Genomic DNA, 18,558 nt, shown 5'->3' with positions numbered 1-18,558 from the left:
TCAAACGGGGTCTGACCATGCAACCCCTATGTGGCCTCAAATTCATGATCCTCCTCCTGACTTAGCCTCCTAAATGCTGGGAGTACAGGCATGCACCACCAACCACTCTCTCTGTCATTTCATTAACATCCTCTTTCAGACAAACTTGGGATTCTACTGGTTACTTTTCTTTTTCTGCTACTCAATGAACTAAGGCAGGCAGGATACTGCAGTATAGATCTGGGATGGGAGGCAAGGGGAGGCCTACAAAATACAGAACACATAGCAAGGACACCTTACCTGGGCAGTGAGTTTCTGCCTCTCTTCTTGGAACCTCTGCCTTTCCTCTAGGACCTTCACTTTGGCACCTTCATACTTGGCAGTCATCACTTCCAGCTCCCGGCTAGTACTCTGTGCTTCTTGCCGCATTTCAGCCAGGTGGGTCTCAGCATCAGTACGCACAGCAGCCAACTCTTGGACATACTTCTCCCGGGCTTGATCTAGCTCTACTTCCAGAAACTGCCGGCCAAGGTTGGCCCGCTCTCCCAGCCCCCGGTTCTCCTCTGCCAGCAGGCCATGAGCCTTCTTCAGCATGCTCAGCTGCTCTGCATAGCTGGCCTTCTCTGCCCGCAGCTGCTGGGCTGCTCGCTCCTGCTCAACAATCTTCTGCCGCAAAGATCCTAACTCTCCAAGCTCCCGTTGAGCCCGCATTAGCTCTGCCTGTAGCCCACCAGTTGCCTGCTTGCTCTGCTCTATCTCCTCCCGGAAGCGCTTCTCAGCAGCCGCCTGCTCAGCTTGCAGCTGCTGACAAAGGTGCTTGGCAGGCAGCAGCTCGCTTACCAGGGCCTGTGTGCTGGTATGCTCCAGCTGCAGGGCAGAGAGAGCTTGCTCCTTTTGAAAAAACTTCTCCTGCCAGGCCTTCAATTCTTGGCCCAATTCCTCAGCTCGCTCTGCTTGTGAGGCCAGCTCCTGCCGCAAGTTCTCTGAAACTACACGCTGTTTCTCCACCTCTTCCCGGAGGCTCTGCACCTCCTCTCGTAAAGCTGAGCTGCGCTCTGCTGCTCGGGCACTATTGCTGGCTGTTTCTACTTGAAGCAGGCGCAACCTCTCTTCCAGCTTCTGGCTCTTCTCTGATTCAGCTACAACCAGGCGCTTCAACTCCTTGCTTTCCCCTTCCTTCTCTAGGACTTGGCGATTCAGGATGGATACCTCCTCTTCCAAGCTGCTGATAAGACTGCTTTTTCTCTCAGCTTCCTGCTGGCCACGGGCTACCTGGGCCTTCCACTCTTCCTCAGCTTTGCTATGGTCATGGGCTTTAGCACGAAGGGCTTGTAACTCTCTTTGAACTGAAGCTGAGGCAGCCTGATTATGCCCTAGTTCTCGAGCCTTCTCTTCTAACTGGCCCTGCAGTGCCTCTAGGGCTTTGCCTTGCTCAGCCCGGCAAGCACGCTCAGACTCCAGGCTGTGTGTCAGCCCTTCAACCTGCTGCTGCTGCTGCTGACACTGCTGCTCTAGCTTACTGATCTCTGCCCGAAGTGCCTCCAACTCAGGGCCTGGCGCCTCTGTCTTTGCATCTTCTCCACTGGTACCCCCTGCAGGGTGCTCTTTTTCTTTCTCAACTAACTGTATTTTCAGCTGTTCCAAAGTCTGCTGAAGCTCCTTCAGCTCTGTTCTTTGAGCTGCCTCTTGCCCACGAAGTTTGGCAAGCTCTCGGTCTTTCCCTTCCTTTTCTGTCAGGGCATGGGCCAGTGCTTCCTGGAGGGCAGCACGCTCTACACGCTGCTCATTGAGGGTGTTCTGCAGCCGCATCTCAAGCTCTGCCTTGGCAGCCTTTTCCTGAGTCAGGTCAGCCTGGGCCTGGCCCCGCTCCTGGGTCAGCCGTGCCACCTCCCTCTCCTGCTGCCCACGCTCCTCTTGCTGCTGGCCCTGGCTCTTCATCAGTGCTGCCCGCAGCCTCTCCAGTTCACTGCCCATTTGCTCAGCTTCACGCTCCATAGCCTTTAGTGTTGCTTGTGTACTAGAGAATGGCCAGTCAGATTCTCTATTTGTAGCTTTCGGGGGCTCTTTGAGCAGCTCAAGTGAGGCTGTCTCCTGCTGCTCACCTGTCTGGAGCACCAAGGCCTTCAGGCAGGCCACCTCCTTGTTAGTGGCAGCCATCCTCTCCTGAAGAGCTGAGAGATCATCTACCAGCTTCTGTGCTCTCACTTCTTTCTCCTGGACCTGCTGGATGGCTTTGGCCAGACTGGCATGAAGCTGGGCTAGCTGACTCTGTTTCTGGCCTGCCTGGCCTTCACTGTGGATTTCTACTGCCTCCTCCTGGACCTCTTGGCCAGTCTTCTCCCCCTTCAAAGCCATCAGCTGTTCCTGGAACATAGTACTGAACCTTGCCTCCTCTTGCTGTCTAGCTTCAAAACGCTTCTGCCAGCTCTCAACCTCCCTGATGAGCTGCTCACACTCACTCTCAGCTCTGTGCTGGGAAGCTGTGGCCTCTGCCAGCTCGTGCCGTAAGGCTCCGGTCTCAGCCTGATGAGCCTCTTCAAGCTGCTGTACCCGGGCCTCCAGCCCCTTTCGCCCAGCCTTCTCTTGCTCTAACTCCTTCTGTTCCTGCTCGCGCTGCTCCATCAGGCTTCGAGACTCTGCCTGCATCTCAGTGACACGGCGCTGCTGCTCCTTCAAGGCGTCTGCAGCCCTGCATCTCTCTTCTTCAAGGCTGCCTTTGGTAACCTTCAATGTCTCCTCAAGGGCCTGGAGCTGCTCCTGGAGCTGTACCTTCTCCTGAACCACCTTTTCTCTCTCATCTGGTTTTTGCTGCTCAGCCTTCAGCTGAGCCTCTAGCTCTGACACATGAGCTTGGGCCTGACGCTGTTCCTGGTGGGCAGCTTCAATGCAGGCATGGAGCTCTCCTATCTTTTGGCTCAGCTCTGCCTTCTCCCTCTGGGACTGTGTGACCAAGGTCTGTGCACTGTCCCTAGCTTCATTAGCAGCCTGAAGTTGCTGCTGCAGACTCTCCAGCTTGGCATCCTTCTCCTTCTCCAATGTTTCTAGCTGCTGGAGAGCAGTATCCCGTTCCCTTAGTGAGGCCTCTCGAGCCTCAACAATGATGGCCAGTTGCTGGGCGTGATCCTGTCTGGTTGCCTCCTGCTCCTTGGATGCCTCTTCCAACTGCTGCTCCTTCAGCTTCAGGCTGCTGCTCAGCTGCTCCACCTGCTGGCGGAGGCCCTGGGCAGTCTGTTCTTGCTCTTGCATGGTCTGTAACATCTGAGCCTGTTCCTTTTTGGCCTGTTCTTTCAGGCTGGCCAGCTCTTGATCTTGCTGCTGCAGAGTGGCATTGAGTGCTGTCATAGAGGTCAACTGGGCAGTGAGCTGAGCCCCCTGAGCCTGGGAGGCTTGCTCTAGCTCCTCTTTGGCCTGGCTGAGGTTAGAGACGGAGCTTTGCAGGTCAGCAATCAAGCTGGCCAGCTGCTGCTTTTCTTCTTCAAAGCGGCTCCGCTCAGCAAGCAGCTGGGCTTCCTGTTTGCCACGTTCACACTCCAGAGTCTCCACACGAGCTTGGAGCTGGGTATTGTCTGTGGCAAGTTTGGCTGCCTCTTGCTTCAGAGTGTCCAGCTGTTGGGATAAAGAGACAAAATGGGGATCAATCCTATCAAAGAACACCAAGAATCAACCCTATCAAATTGCCTTACTGACTGCTTCTATTCCTACCTGCAAGGCGTCACCCAGCACCTCACCCTTCTCCAAGGCTGGGCTCTCCTGCAGCCGAGTTGCTTGATCTTCTAGCTGGGAAAGCTTTCCCTGAAGGATTTCATTCTTCTCCTCAAGACATTTCTTGGAGTAAGCAAGAGACCCACGTAAACAGAGAAGGAGAACAGTCACCAGAGACTCAATCATCTTGTCCCCTAGATTTCCCTTTGCCCTGGCTCAGAAGAAAATCCTCAGAACCCCTGAGTCTGAACTGGGAGTAAGGGCTCCCCAAAACTCAAGGAACTGAGACATTAAAATGGAGAGTTCAAAAACCAACCTGCTTCCCATACCCTGCATATCAACAGAAATCATAGGTCTGGACTTCCTGAGAACTTGACTTTCTACTCCCAATTACATTCGTAAATTTAAGTCAAAATGTGCAAAGCTTACTTACCACATAGCCTTCCTCAGACAAGTCTTGACTTAGACACTAACCAAATGCTTAAAAACCAACCCCAGGCATCTACGCCAGCCTAGCCTCATCTGCTTCAGCCTGGCATCTACTCTCCTTCAATTGTGGGCACAAAGCAATACGATGGATATGCTCTGACCTCCTGACCCACCCACAGGGCTCGCAGGGAGTCTCTACTGTCCCTTTTACAAAAAACACTCATGATCCCAGACTCTTAAGTGATATGCCCATAGGTTAGGAAGTGGCAGAGCTAGGCTCTTAGTAACAACAGTATTGCAGACTGGGCATCCCTAGTCTGAAATCTGGAATCCAACAATCGCAAACCCAAAGCTTTCTGAGCTCCAAACAAGATACCAAAGAAAGTTTTAAAATTTTAACAAATTATTGTGGCAGACTCTTGTAACTCTGGTACACAGGAGACAGAGACTAGAGGACAGAATCAAAGCCAGCTTGGGCTACGGAGCTAGGCTACTTTAAAAAAAAACAAAAGTTCAGAGTGATTTAGATGTTAGATAAAGGAATGAACAACTTATAATGTCTATGCAAATATTCCAGAATGAAAAAAAACTATCTCTGATATACTTTTGACATCAAGTACAAAGAAACCTAACAGTTGCCCTTCGATCACACAATTGTTAACAAAGTATCATTCCCCTAAGAGATTGATTAACTTTTCCAAGATCCACACTTCGCCCATCCCAGAGTTCACAGGTATACTGCACCCAACCTATTACACAAACTACCAAACCCTGAGAAGGCAACTCATCACTCCAGAACCCAGCAGAATGGTGAACTACATGTGGAAAACGTGAGCAGCTCCAGAGCCGAGGGTTACCTTGTCCTGGAGGGCTGTGCTGAGCTCATTTTCCAGACGAGTCTGCTTCTCTGTCCACTCCTGAGAAGCCTTGCTGTGCTCCTCCATCAGGTCGTTGAATGCACCCTGCAGTTGTTGTAAGTGGTTTGCAAACTCTCGCACCTGAGATATAAGCAGGGTGAAAGGTTGGCACCTCTCTCCAGAAATTCCTTGAAACCCAGACCTTAAGCCTCCAATAATTCTTCTCCACCTTCAATCCAATCACAGCCAATTACATCTCTCAATTAGAAACTTACACCATCACTTAAGAGTTGCCTGAGCACCCTTCAAAGAACCAATAACAAGGAAAGTGACTAAAGCCCAAAGCCAGGTTCTAGACAGTCTTCTCAACCTTCTTGGGGGAAACTTCCAGACCACCTCAGCTTTGAGTGGCCTTTATGCACAACCAGCCCCACTCACCTTAAAGGAAAGGTCCCCATTCTCCTCAGAAAGTTGGCTAATCTTTCGATCCATCTGGTTCTTCTCTGTCTTCAGGTTCTGACACTGCTTCAAAGTCTCATGCAGTCGCACAGTGAGGCTGCCAGGAGAGGAACTGTGAGAATGGTGTGGTCCCCACCGTGCCAGCAGAGACTGGATGCTGGAAGGATGGTGGGGAGAGTCATACCTTTCATTCTTGCTGTGGAGCTCCTCAAGCTCACTGGGCTCCTGGGAGCTGGCTGCCTGCTTCTCATTCAGCAGAGCCAGGTGATCAATACGCTGCTGCATCATGGCGATCTGTGCATCTGCCCAGGACAGGAAGGAGACAGAGTCAGCAAAGATCCAGGGGACAGAAGACAGCAAAGGAAGCACATTATCTGTGCCACAGAAAAGGGACTTGACACAGGAACTGAACCCAGTGTCTAGCAGGTCACACTGACATTTGTGCCAGCGATGAGCCTGAAACTCCACTGTCAACAGAAGGGACACCATGGCAAGCAAAACTGTCACTAGGGCTTCCCTGAATGTAAATCCCAAATGCTCCCCATCACCAGTACCCACACATTCTGTCAAATACCTACCCTTCTCAGTGAGGAGCTTGAGGCTCTCAGACAGCTCCAGCTCCAGCTCATCTCTGTTGTTCCTCTCATCTGCCAACTGCTTCTTCAGTCGTCTCATCTGGAACTGTGGGGTCTGCAGTATGTCACCCATAGGGGAGGATGGAGAACCTGAGAGGAAGCTAAGGAAGGAGGAGATGGCAAAGATGCCAGGGTAAGAGTCTAAGATCTGAAGTAACCAGCAGCAGCTAGGGATGGGGCAGCATCAGTGACCATAATGAACACTGGTTTGGGAGACCAATGTGCCTGGGTTTTTCATCTGCCAGGCTACCTCATGTCTCAGGAAATGACCCGGAGAACCTTCTCTTCTCTCTCCTCCATGCCTTAATTTCCTGGCTTAAGAAGGCAAACATGTGGGGCTGGCGAGATGGCTCAGCGGGTAAGAGCACCGACTGCTCTTCCAGAGGTCATGAGTTCAAATCCCAGCAACCACATGGTGGCTCACAGCCATCCATGACGAGATCTGACGCCCTCTTCTGGTGTGTCTGAAGACAGCTACAGTGTATTAAGCCAGAGAGAGCAGAGGTCCTGAGTTCATTTCCCAGCAGCCACATGATGGCACATGGCTATCTGTACAGCTACAGTGTACTCATACACATAAAATAAATAAATAAATCTTTAAAAGAAGTAGGGTACTTCTCCCTTAAAAAAAAAAAAAAAAGAATGCAAACATGTATTTTCTAAGAAAGGGGTTTTCATAAACAGGGACCTGCTCTTGAGGGGGAAGGCTAACTTATGACAGATCCCAAATCTACACACCCTCAAAGCAATTCCTACTGGTGTAAAAGATGGACTAACAGCTCAGCCTCCAATATCCAAGGACCAATTAGAAGGATGTGAAGCCACCAACTTAGGAAGACAGGCCCAGGACATACTTGTTCTCACTGGACGATGAAGCAATCCTTTGTATTTCTAGGAAGCGAATCCGCCTCTTGGCCTGGTGGCTGGGTGGAGAAGGCTCTTCTGAGAGGGTGCTGGCACAGGTGTAAGGAACTATAGGTAAGAAGCAGACAAACAAACCAAGAACAGTTAGTAAGGGAGTGAACAGCTCTTCACTTTCTCATAAGAGACACACTACCTTAGTAAGTGTGACTCTACAAAAGATACTCACATGTAAACTGAAGAGGCAATTCCTAGGCAGGCCCTGATCAATGAGATCAAGGCCTTTTACTAAAATCAAGGTGCAGGGCTTCCACTTCCTCAGAGAAAAGTATTCAAACGAGCATGGTAGAGTGAGGAAGTTCCCCTCATACTCAGACACTGGAATGAGTCCTATTGCCAATGCTGCAGAGGCCATGAGAGCCCATCACCAAGTCTGCCATGGACCCTAAGAGCCTGTGTTGGTACCACCAGCTTCTGTGGACACTTTTCCACGCCTATCTCTCATATCACCAAGGTATAAAATAATCACTTCTCTTGGTTCCCATGACCACTCTCTCAGAACTTTACTACCTCTAACCACCCCTCTTCTCTCTCTTCCCAGAGATTTGATGGGCCCTCTCTGCCCTGCCCACAGCGCCTGTAGATTCAATGGCTGACAAGCTGCCCTGCAAATCTGCATCTGACTCAGAGAACTTTCTTACATCCTAGACTCCATTCTTAACGTGTTCACCTTATGAACCCTAACATGAAGAATCTCAAGTTCAACAGCCAGAAAAGAACTTGCCCAAAACTATGGCTCAGAGTCTCAGTAGCAGCAGCTGACCTGCTCATGAGACATGGTGAACTCTCACTCTGTGAGACACTTGACATGTGTACACTTAATCCCTGTACTTAGACTTACTGGCTTTTATGTACCTGACTCCCACTTAGAACACGAGCTGCATGAAGGGAAGCCTTTTTCAAGGTTTCCAAAAGATGTTTAACTTCAACTTCTAAGCCTACAGTTTAAAGACAAAAAATAAGGGTATGGAGAGATAGCTTAGCAGTTCAAGCAGACCCAAGTTCAATTCCCCCATCATTCACATGATGGCTTATAACTTGTTACTCCAGTTCCAAAGGATCCAATGCCCTCTTCTGGCCTCTGTGGGCACCAGGCACACACTTGGTATTTAGACACATATGTAGTCAATACACTCATACCATAAGATAAAATAAAGTAAAATAAAAACAAGTAAAAGGCAAAGAGAGCAATGTGAGAATGGGAGTCAAGGTCACTAGAATGCAGAGGAGGCCGCTTACAAGCATCCTGAGGGCTACTGTCAGGCAGCATGGAGCCATCCAGATGGTCTAAGGTGTTAGATAGCACAAGGCTCAGAAATCACCTTCCATCACACATGACCCCTGCATAGCAACTCTGTGTCACGCTGAGGTCAGAGGATCCCAGCAGTCCTTTGCTCAGAGAGAGTGGATCTTCACAAGTGGCCCTACTTACCTTTCTCCAAGAAATTCTCTAAGTCCTCAGTAAGGTTTAGCGAATCCTCATGATCCAGCATAAACTTCAGGATGACAGCTAACTCAGCCTGTGCCATGGGGAGAGAGAAGAAGCATCAATGTGGTGCTGGGACAGCTCTAAAGGGAGGGCTCAGAACCTGTCGCAGCAGTGCTAACCCTGGGGTCTGCTGGATCCTTACTAGCCCACAAAACTGAAGCTCCATGGCCTGCCCATAGCACACTGGCTCTACCTGTTCTCCCTTCCAGAAAGCTTTTATACATCACTTCACTGACTTCTTGCAAATAACTCCCAGCAGAGGAAAGAATAAGTGGGAGTGGCAGAAATGCACACAAGGACACACATAGAAAAGGCTGTAAATCCTACACCATCTCCAAATACAGAACAATGCAAAACATGTACACTGAACAGTTTGGGAATGACATTACCGGCAATATCATTTCCTTCTTTGTACTTAAACATTTTTTGCTTTTTGTTTGTTTTTTTAAACAATGAATAGCTGTCAATATTATAAATATTACCTTATTTAAAGAGAAACGTTTGGGTGAGGGAAGCCCAGGCTGGGCTGGCAAGTGGGACAAAAGCACAAAAGCCTACCTGAACCCCATATTCAAACTGCTCCCAGTCCCGGAGGTTTCTGGAGCTCATGGTGAACTGATATAAAAACAGCATTACCATCTAGAAGCCAAACAAAGGTGCAGTGACTGAGTGCGGCAGATCTTTCTAGTGTTCCCACTCTGAACGGGTTTGAGTTAGTCTCTTTCAGACGTTCTATTAGCAGTCCCAAGTCACCATCCTTAAAAGTACCAGGCGGAGAGATGGCTCAGTGGTTATAAAAGCACTGGCTACTCTTCTAGAAGACGCAGGTTCAATTCCCAGCAGCCACATGACAGTTCCTAACTGTCTGTAACTCCAGTTCCAGGGGATCTTCATCTTCCCCTCACACAGACATACATGCAGGCAAAACACCAATGCACACAAAAGTAGATCTTTAAAAAAAGGAGATACCTTTTTTCTAAAATGAATCTAAGGGCTCACCAGGCAATGGTAATTTACAACTTTAATCCCAGTGCTTGGGAGGCAAAGGCAGTGGATCTCTGAGTTTGAAGTCAGCCTGGTCTATAAGCAGCCAGGGATACACAGAGAAACCCTCTTTCAGGGATGACGATAGCAATAACAACAATAATAAAATAAATAAATTCAAGGGCTTGATGCTCATAGTGCAAAAATTTCAACACAGATGAATTTCTCAACTTATGGAATCATGAGCACAAAACTTAAGGGACTATTCTCTATAGACCAGCACCCAGAAGAGGAAATGAAGTCCATTAAGCTTGAAAGAAAAATACAATAACCACTGAGTGAGAACCAATCCTCCATCTTGGGTATAAGTGTTGGTCAAGTAAAGTTATTTGTCAAAAATCATGAGCTTACAGAATCCTTAGACAAAAATGGCCTCTGACTCAGCCAACTGGCTGGCCTTGTCTCTACATTTGAAGAGCCCCAGAAAGAAAGTACTCGACACTTCTGCCACCCAAGTCTGGAATCCCACAGGTACCTTGGCCAGCTCCATCTCGGACCCCTCTATCACTTTCTGCACAGATACCAGGCATTGTGTAGATGAAGGATGTTTCCGATTTTCTGCAATGACAACCATGTAGCAAACACTAAACTCTCAAAACTCCTCAACTTCAGAAATAGAAGCATAGTCTCCAAGAAGACTACCCCTTATTCCTAATGCTCTTTCTCTCTCTCTTACATGCCTTATATTTCCACCTGAAGTCAGTTCTATTTTGGGACAGCCCAAGTGCTCCATGGATAGTATTAGAAGAAAGGTGCTAGGGCATTAGCAATCATAACTCTGGCTCAAGACCCTACACTTACTTACCTGTCAGCTCATCAGCTCCCTCCCTTAGCTCCACAGAAGGAACCAGAGACATGAGATCATTCTAGAGTCCTGTCTCAACTAAGGCTGAAGAGAAGGTCTACAAGTGAGTCCAATAAGAGCAACCGAGGACACCGTGCCCTTATGCTGCCAGAGCTGTTTCACAATAGGGACAAAATTTTACCTGCCCTATAATTCTCTTGAGGTAGAAATGGTAGGCAAGCAGCTCAATGTTAAAGATGGCAATTCTGTGATACAAAAATGACCAGGGAATGGGAGCTGACATGCTTTGTGCCCCAAGTTTCACATTCTTATTTAATCCTTCTGCTAACCTGATAAGCAATTATCATTTCCACAACACACAGAGAACCTATGTCTAAAAAAACTGGCCTCTGCCCCTTTACCTCGTATGTAAGCAATTACCTAAGAATACTATTTTTCTTGCAAGGGAAAGGAGTTTTCTTACAAGGGTAACATGAATCCTTTTCTTTCCCTTCTCTTCAAAAGAGGGAGAACTTCAATATCATCAAAGTGGTATCAACCTTCTGATCTATCTAGACTGACATGGACTCCAAGACTGAAGAGACATTTTTCATGAAAAAGCTGATGGTGAAGGCACCTCAAGACCCAGGGAGGCTGACACAGCTGTCTGTCTTTCTGCTAGAGTTGGGGACCCTAACCTTTTCGCAGGCAGATACCCATGACTGAGTTCCCAAGTCTCAGGAGCTGGAGCTATCCAGCCAGTTAAGATACTTACTCTGTAGAAAACTGCAAACAAAGTCTAGTCTTTCTGGTAGTGGCTGCTGTAGGACTTGTTGCCCCTCTTTAGTGTCATGGCTAAAGCAAACAAAAAGCAAACATTAGGACAAGAGTACTCAGCCATCTGTCCTCCCTGCTTCCCTACAGCCTCCCCTCCCCTTCAGGTTGTCTGTTCTTGGCATGGAGGCAATAGAGAAGATTCAAAAACACTACTTTACTCTGATGAAAATGTGTGGCGGGTAAGAAATGCAGACTTGGAGCATGGGGTCCTTCTACAAAATGTGGCACTCTGCTAAGCCATTTGCAATACAACAAAGTTTTGTGGGAACAAACTGGGAGGAAATAGCAAAATGAAAGGGAAGCTATGTTAAATGCCCTAACATGCCAGAAAACATGGGAAACATGGCTAAAGTAGAGTGTGAGAGAGAGGCCCATGGGAAGAGAAAACAGTGCCAAAATCTGAAACAAAATGGATAAAGACAAGGCTCTGAAGTGACAGGACAAAGTTTCCAAACTCCACAGCAGGCACAGGAAGAAATGGCTGAAGAGTCTAAGAGGTGGTGCTAAGAAGCAATCATTCTTGATGAGAGGCCTTGCCTTCCCCAAACTGTCCAACAGCCAACACATAGAAGAGAGAGTGTAATGGTTTGTATATGTTTGGCCCAGGGAGTGGCACTATTAGAAGGTGTGCCTTTGTTGGAGTAGGTGTCACTGTGGACATGGGCTTTAAGACCTTCTTCCTAGTTGCCTGGAAGCGAGTCTTCTCCTAGCTTCAGAACAAGTCTTAATTCAGCTTCTCTAGCCACACATATGCCTGGACACTGCCATCCTCCTGCCTTGATGATACTGGACTGAACCTCTGAACCTGTAAGACAGCCCCAATTAAATGTTGTCCTTTATAAGACTTACCTTGGTCATGGTGTCTGTTCACAGCAGTAAAACCTTAACTAACAAAGAAGTTGGTACCAGGGACTAGGGTATTACTATGATAGGCCTGACCAGGCTTTTATTTGAAAGAATGTGGATTTTGAGACTTTGGATTTGGAAAACAGTGGAATCCTTTAAATGGGGTTTAATGGGCTATCCTAGTAGGTATATGGAAGAGTTTGTTGCTAAGAGTGATTTGAAAGGTACAGACCCAGCCCAAGAGGTTTTAGTGGAGAAGAATTTCAGTATATACCACAGAAACTATTTTTGTGGTATTGTGGTGAAGAATGTGGCTGCTTTGTGCCATTGTCTGAAGACCCTGCCTGATCAGAAGAAAAAATCCTCGGGAACCAATGCCAATGCATTTTCCCATTAAATGAACAAACAAACAAAATGCCCAGTGGCATGCCAACCTGTAACTCCTTCCCGTAAGAAGCAGCCTTCTGATTTAGAGCAGCACCAGGAGAACTATCAGCAAGGCAACAGCATAGCAGCCTAACCACAGAGGTCTGCCCCCAAGGCAACTGCTCTGTGTCATCTTGTATCTGACACAGAAGTAAAGGCAAACATAAGATCTTAATATCTGGTAGTCTAAGGCTAATCAGGCAGCACTCTACAATAGAAAATGGCTACTGAATTTCTCTCTGAAAAAAGTTCCCCCAGGAATAAACCTAGAGTGACTAAAGCAAAGACAAATATATCTCCTTACTTCTGGACTGTAGAGCAGGGGCTTCCTCACAAACACTCTCTAGAAGAGCTGAGCAATGCTAATGAGGTTAAGGAAGTTCAGAAGAAACTCAGGAAGTTCACCAACAAGACACTTCCTATCACTCATATGAGCAGCAAACAACTGAGAGTGGATAAGGGACACTTTCTTGAAGGTGCCAGCAAACTGTACACAGAACTCAAAAGATGCACTTTTGCGAAGTTGTGAGACACCCATGACACCCATTCTAGCATGAACTCTTGGGTGGTGCAACTGTCTGAGTCACCTGTGCTCCTGTAAGTAACTAATCAACTCGTGGACTCACCAAGGTAGACGGGGCAGAGTGGGTTTTCAGTCTGCTGCCAGCACCCTATCTGAGGTACTTGGCCATTTCTGTGCATCTTCCCAGGAAAAGTTATACAACATGGGCCACCTACTGCTTTTGCAAACAAGTCAAGGAAATGTATCTTTCCTTTTTCAAAAAAAGCTTTTTTGTGTATGGTTCCTTCAAAGGAACCAAAACAGGTACTGGTCAGAACCAGAAGTTATTTAAAAACCCTGTAAAATACCCCTACTCCTAACACCAAATTTCAAAGGATAACATAAAACCACTCCAGTAAGATTATCTGTACTGGGCTGCTCAGCATTATCTACTTAAACACACCTGACAAGGCCAGTGAGAAGACTCAGTAGGTAAAAAGCAGTAGACACACAAGGCTGACAACCTGAGTTTAATGCCTACAACCGTTAGTGGAAGGAAAGAACCAACTCCTGAAAGTTATCCTCTGATTCCACATCAATGTAGCACACAAGCATTCATATTCACACACACACTCTCTCTCTCTCTCTCTAACAACAATGAGATAGAAAGGCAGAAGTGGGGCTGGCGAGATGGCTCAGTGGGTAAGAGCACCGACTGCTCTTCCGAAGGTGGTGAGTTCAAATTCCAGCAACCACATAGTGGCTCACAACCACCCATAATGAACTCTGACACCCTCTTCTGTGTACTCATTTATAATAATAAATAAATCTTTAAAAAAAAAAAAGGCAAAAGTGAATGGTGAAGAGAGGATTACAGAAGACTACTTTTGAGACAGGGAGATTGAAGTCCTTGGGGGTAGTCTCTTGGGATTGAGCCTTGAAGCACATGGGGCCTTGAAGAGCCTTCTGTGTCAGAGTAAGGAAGTCTGTGGATAGGACAAGACTGAAATCTCTCCCATTAAGAGGCCTAATGACTAGAAAGGTAAGGTCAAGGCGGTCAAGGTGCTCATCTTTGAGCCCACTTACCCATCTAACACCCCAATCCCACCTGGTGTTCTGGTCGAGGTCTGGAGAACACATACTCACATGGTGTTAATAATCTTGATGAAGATGCTGCAGTCCTGGAGCTGCAGCACTGTCTCCACGGGGTCAGCAACATGCAGATTGTTTACCTACGACCCAAATGGAAGAATCTGGTGAGATGACTTAAAATGCCAGAAGCATGCAGTTCCAGTATCCCCCAGATGCTGGCACCATCTTCTTCCCTAGCGTCTACTTCCCCAGTGCTGGGGTTGCAAGTATACGTACGCTATGCCAGGCTGCCAAGATTCTTCATCTATACCCACTCAGCCAGTGAGTATGCCCATATAGTCACCTAAGACAAGCCAAATACCAGTAAGAACCCACTAAGAGAGCTTCCCCAGGGTCCTGGAGCACACACAATGCACTGGAAAGACCTAGGTCTAGCAACAAGGCTCAGCAGATAACTGCACCCACAAGGTGAAGGAGACCAGGCCTCTGCTTTGTGCATATGTGTACACAATAAACTAATAAACAAGTCTGAAAACAATAATGTTTGCAACATACAATTTAGTCTGGAAGGAAGACAAAGAAACAATGAAAGAACAAAATAACTTATTTTTTAAAAGAAAAAGCAGCTCAATCCTCAATTATAATCCAACTGCCTATTCTTTTTAATGCTACAAAATTCATCATGTAGTACACACAAATATTTCAAGTACACAAGATATTCAACAGCATTTATAGCTAATCTCTATAGGAGAATCCATAAATTAATTCCACAGGCACTTGGGCTCAAATTTACCTGCTAATTAACTACATTTGCAACACAATGAGGGGAAGAAGAAAGACAAGGCCCACTTAGGAATGAGGCTATCTCTATGAATTTCAGAAAGTGGTTACTAGGATCTACTGTTTGTAAATGTGGCTTAGATCCACTGAGAAAGTTCAGTAGATAGAGAGAGTTGCTTGCTGCCAAGCCTGTCAATCTGAGTTCAATTTCTAGGTCCAACACAGTAGAAAAAGAGAACCAACTACTGTAAGCTGTCTTCTGACTCTACACACACAGGTACTCATGCACACATAAAATAAATGTCTAAAAAATGTCTGAAGCAGTAGGTTAAGTCAGCACAATAGTGCATGCCTATAACCCAAGCCCCTGGGAAGCTGAGAAAGGAGGATCACTGGTAGGTAGTTCAGGATAGCATGGGCTATCCAGGAAGATCCTAGCCCTTGAGGCTGGAGAGATGGCTCAGCGGGTAAGAGCACTGACTGCTCTTCCAAAGGTCCTGAGTTCAAATCCCAGCAACCACATGGTGGCTCACAAACATCCGTAATGAGATCTGACACTCTCTTCTGGTGTGTCTGAAGATAGCTACAAGTATACTTACGTATAACAATAAATAAATCTTTAAAAAAAAAAATCCTAGCTCTCACATATATATACTTTAAGATAACGAATAGGCTGCTGAAGGGGATGGCTGAGCAATTAAGAGCACTGGCTGCTCTTGCAGAGAACCTGGGTTCAACTCCAGCACCCACACAGCAGTTCACAACCATCTGTAAACTACAGTCCTAAATGTTCTGGCCTCCTCAGGCACCTGGCAAGCCTGCGGTGCACAGACATACATACAGGCAAAAACAAACAAACAAATAAAAAACAACACCCTATACATATAAAAATGAACTAAAAAATTTAAAAAATAGGGGACTGGAAAAGATGGCTCAAGGGTGAGTCTTCTGGAGCACCTGAGTCAATTCCCAGCACCCACATCAAGCAGCTCACTGTCAGGTCCAAAAGCCCCACACCACCCCTACCTATGCCATCCCTTTCTCCCTAATAGCAGTGCCTAAACAGAAAGATTATTATTCTGTAAACAAGCTTAAATGTTCCTGTTTACTAGAAAAACAGATCTTTTAAGATATTTCTGTGATCAGAAACCAACATTAATTCTCCAGGAACCTCCCTTAACATTCCCCCAAAAGTCAACTACCTACTTCAAGTAAGTGTGCCTACTTCTGGAAAGCCTTATCAGTGCAGAACCCCACCCTGATGACTGCCATATAAAATCTGCTTGCTTATCCGCCATTTGCTCTTCTGGGATCCCACCCGTACAGCTGGCTGTCATGGTTTGAATAAAAATGGCCCCCATAGGACCATAGGGAGTTTGTACTATTAAGAGGTGTGACCCTTCTAGAGGAGGTGTGGCCTTGTTGGAGGAAATATGTTTCAGTCTTTTGCCGCTGCCTGTGGATCAAGATGTAGAACTCTCAGCTCCTTGCCTAGCACCATGTCTGCCTGCATGCCACCATACTCCGTGATAACAGACTAAATCTCTGAACTGCAACCCAGCCCTAGTGAAATGTTTTCCTTTTTAAGAGTTGCTATAGTCATGGTGTCTCTTCACAGCAACAGAAATCCTAATGACCTTGGCAGTTTGGACCCCAATAAATCTTTCTTTCTGCCCACAGAGTGGCCTGGTTTCATATTTCTCTGTGCCATCATTTACATTTGGTGCCTGAAACCTCGGAGGGACACTTAACCCTCCAACAGATCCTGTCCCTTCTAGCTGAATCAAACTGCTGATTTTTGACCCTCCCAGATCAGATCACTTCTGCTGGCTCCTGCCACCTACTATATTCAACTCCAAATTTCAAAATCCACCTCTTCAGCTGCTTCTCCTTTACCTATTATAACCATTTGCCTCTTCTGACTCAGCAGAGCAGCCTGCTCTGTCCCTCAGCTCATGGAGTTTATCACAAGATTGTGCTGGTATCAGGCAGCCTCCCTACACCCTTTTGGGTGTCCCACCTGTGGAAGAGGGACATCCCTCCACTGATCCTGAGCATCTCTCTGACACATCTCTAGGTCTACCCAGAGACACACAGGATTGATATTCTTGTCAACACAGCACTCAACTCTCTGAGTCCCTCCCATTTCCTTGCTCCGCCCCTGACTCCCTCCCCACCATCTCAGCTCCCTCCTGGAGCTTGCTCTGTCCCTAACTATGACTTATGTCTCTGCTAACTATATCCAACAACAAGCTCTTAAAAAGATTTTTTTAAGATAAGGAACATGATTGATGAATGAGGTTTATGAATTCCTAAGGTCCATTTAGGCTAGCAGAAACTGACGTGAAGGTGTGTGCCTCCTTGTCTTGCCAACCTTGCTAAGCTCCCGCTACTTGGATAAGCTGAGGAGAAACTGATACTCTGTAAAGGTGCACTATGAAAAAATCAGGGAAGTAAGGCTCCTGGCCTCTCTGTGAACTGTACTTATGGTTTAAAGTTTTATTTTGATGCTAAGGAATCTTCAATTGAAATTTTTAAGGCTCAAACTTAATAGGAATAAAGCTGTAAAATCCTAATCTTATAAAAGGTATTAACTTGTTATAAATTGTTAAAGATAATTAAGACATGCAAGTTAATGGTAAGCTTAAGCCTTCTGTCCATGTGGTCAGGTTAAGCCTAAGACAATTAAAAGAAAATAAAGAAACGCCTGCTCCTGATGGTCTTCTTCACCTGGAACTTGCTCCCATGTGGCTGCAATGATTACTAGCTGAAGAGCTTCCCTGTGCCTCACCACCACCAGGAACTTGCCCAGAACATGGACACATGAGACAAATGTAAAAAAGACACTGCCTGTACTTGCCTCGCCAAGGTGGGCCAGTTCCCCAAGTCCCTCTGCTGGGAAAACTCTTGCATCTTCTGGACCTGGAAACCTAAGACCGACACAGCCCTGGGAACCCTGCCCCCAACAAAGCCATCGAGATCACCATAGAGGATCCTTATTGGTTGCCTGAGTAGCCAATAAGTCTCTGTCATCTAAATTGATACAGAGGAAATTTGGTCTATACATCATACTCAAATGTATCCTCAGATTTCTGTGATAGAACTGATGGTGGGCTCCAGCCTTGCCACTACAGCCAACCTCAACCAGCACCTCCCCGTAGGCTTCATGGCCAGATTATATTGAGGGGGATATAGCTAGAAAGTCTGTTTCACCTTAAAGACATCTTGCTTCACAGTAACTTTGGGTGCAAAAGATGTTGCTTGCTAATGATACCAATTTGAGAACTTTAAAAGGAACATTTAAACTGAGTGTCTCAAATGAAAAGGCGCTAAAACTGAGGCCAACTGCTGATGCCAACTGCTGAACTGGTTTCATATGTAAAAATCAGGCTTCTACCCCCTGCAATGAGCAGAGGGACACCTTGTAGATGGTGGTGTTCTTAAACCAGTCAGGGGCAGAGCAGATGACGGTCCTTTGCTCATCCTAGCTCGATGGTTGGCTTGGTGGCCAAAGCTGTTTTATGCCTGGGACTCATAAAAATCAAATTATATCAAATCACATCCCAGGCAATGCAGCACAGGAGGAAGGCAGACAGACCTGCCCTACAGTGCATGACACAGGCAAGCCATTGATATCTGCACCTGCTTGCCAACATGCCGCACAGCAGGGATAGAGGATGTCATCCTGGTGCCTGCCAGCCATGGAGCCAGCCTGCACCAGGAGCCACCACAATGGGTGAGTCTGTGATGGTCAGATAGGGGAGAGAGAGAGAGAG

General features: G+C 46.8%; 1 protein-coding gene and 1 non-coding gene across 10 annotated transcripts in view; one reads left to right on the top strand and one right to left on the bottom strand.

Moving 5' to 3' along the window:
* Positions 1–18,558, bottom strand: part of Numa1 (nuclear mitotic apparatus protein 1) — a 74,824-nt gene that overhangs the window by 14,505 nt on the left and 41,761 nt on the right. For all 9 annotated transcript variants that reach the window (XM_031387611.1, XM_031387608.1, XM_031387606.1 and 6 more), the window contains exons 3-14: positions 14,057–14,142; positions 11,075–11,154; positions 9,991–10,073; positions 9,030–9,110; positions 8,415–8,502; positions 6,916–7,033; positions 6,005–6,162; positions 5,611–5,728; positions 5,406–5,523; positions 4,968–5,108; positions 3,682–3,804; positions 280–3,585 (exon numbers count right to left, since the gene is read on the bottom strand). In XM_031387611.1, coding sequence (XP_031243471.1) covers positions 280–3,585; positions 3,682–3,804; positions 4,968–5,108; positions 5,406–5,523; positions 5,611–5,728; positions 6,005–6,162; positions 6,916–7,033; positions 8,415–8,502; positions 9,030–9,110; positions 9,991–10,073; positions 11,075–11,154; positions 14,057–14,142 — 4,500 coding nt within the window. The remainder of the gene's footprint in view (positions 1–279; positions 3,586–3,681; positions 3,805–4,967; positions 5,109–5,405; positions 5,524–5,610; positions 5,729–6,004; positions 6,163–6,915; positions 7,034–8,414; positions 8,503–9,029; positions 9,111–9,990; positions 10,074–11,074; positions 11,155–14,056; positions 14,143–18,558) is intronic.
* LOC116104336 lies at positions 18,178–18,320 on the top strand. Its single transcript, XR_004123842.1, has one exon. It is a non-coding gene; the product is annotated as a small nucleolar RNA SNORA48 (small nucleolar RNA).

The sequence above is a fragment of the Mastomys coucha genome, unplaced genomic scaffold, assembly GCF_008632895.1.
Source record: "Mastomys coucha isolate ucsf_1 unplaced genomic scaffold, UCSF_Mcou_1 pScaffold21, whole genome shotgun sequence".
Lineage (NCBI taxonomy): Eukaryota > Metazoa > Chordata > Mammalia > Rodentia > Muridae > Mastomys > Mastomys coucha.
The sequence above is the reverse complement of the archived record's forward strand: the minus strand, read 5'-3'. Positions and strand labels throughout refer to the sequence as shown.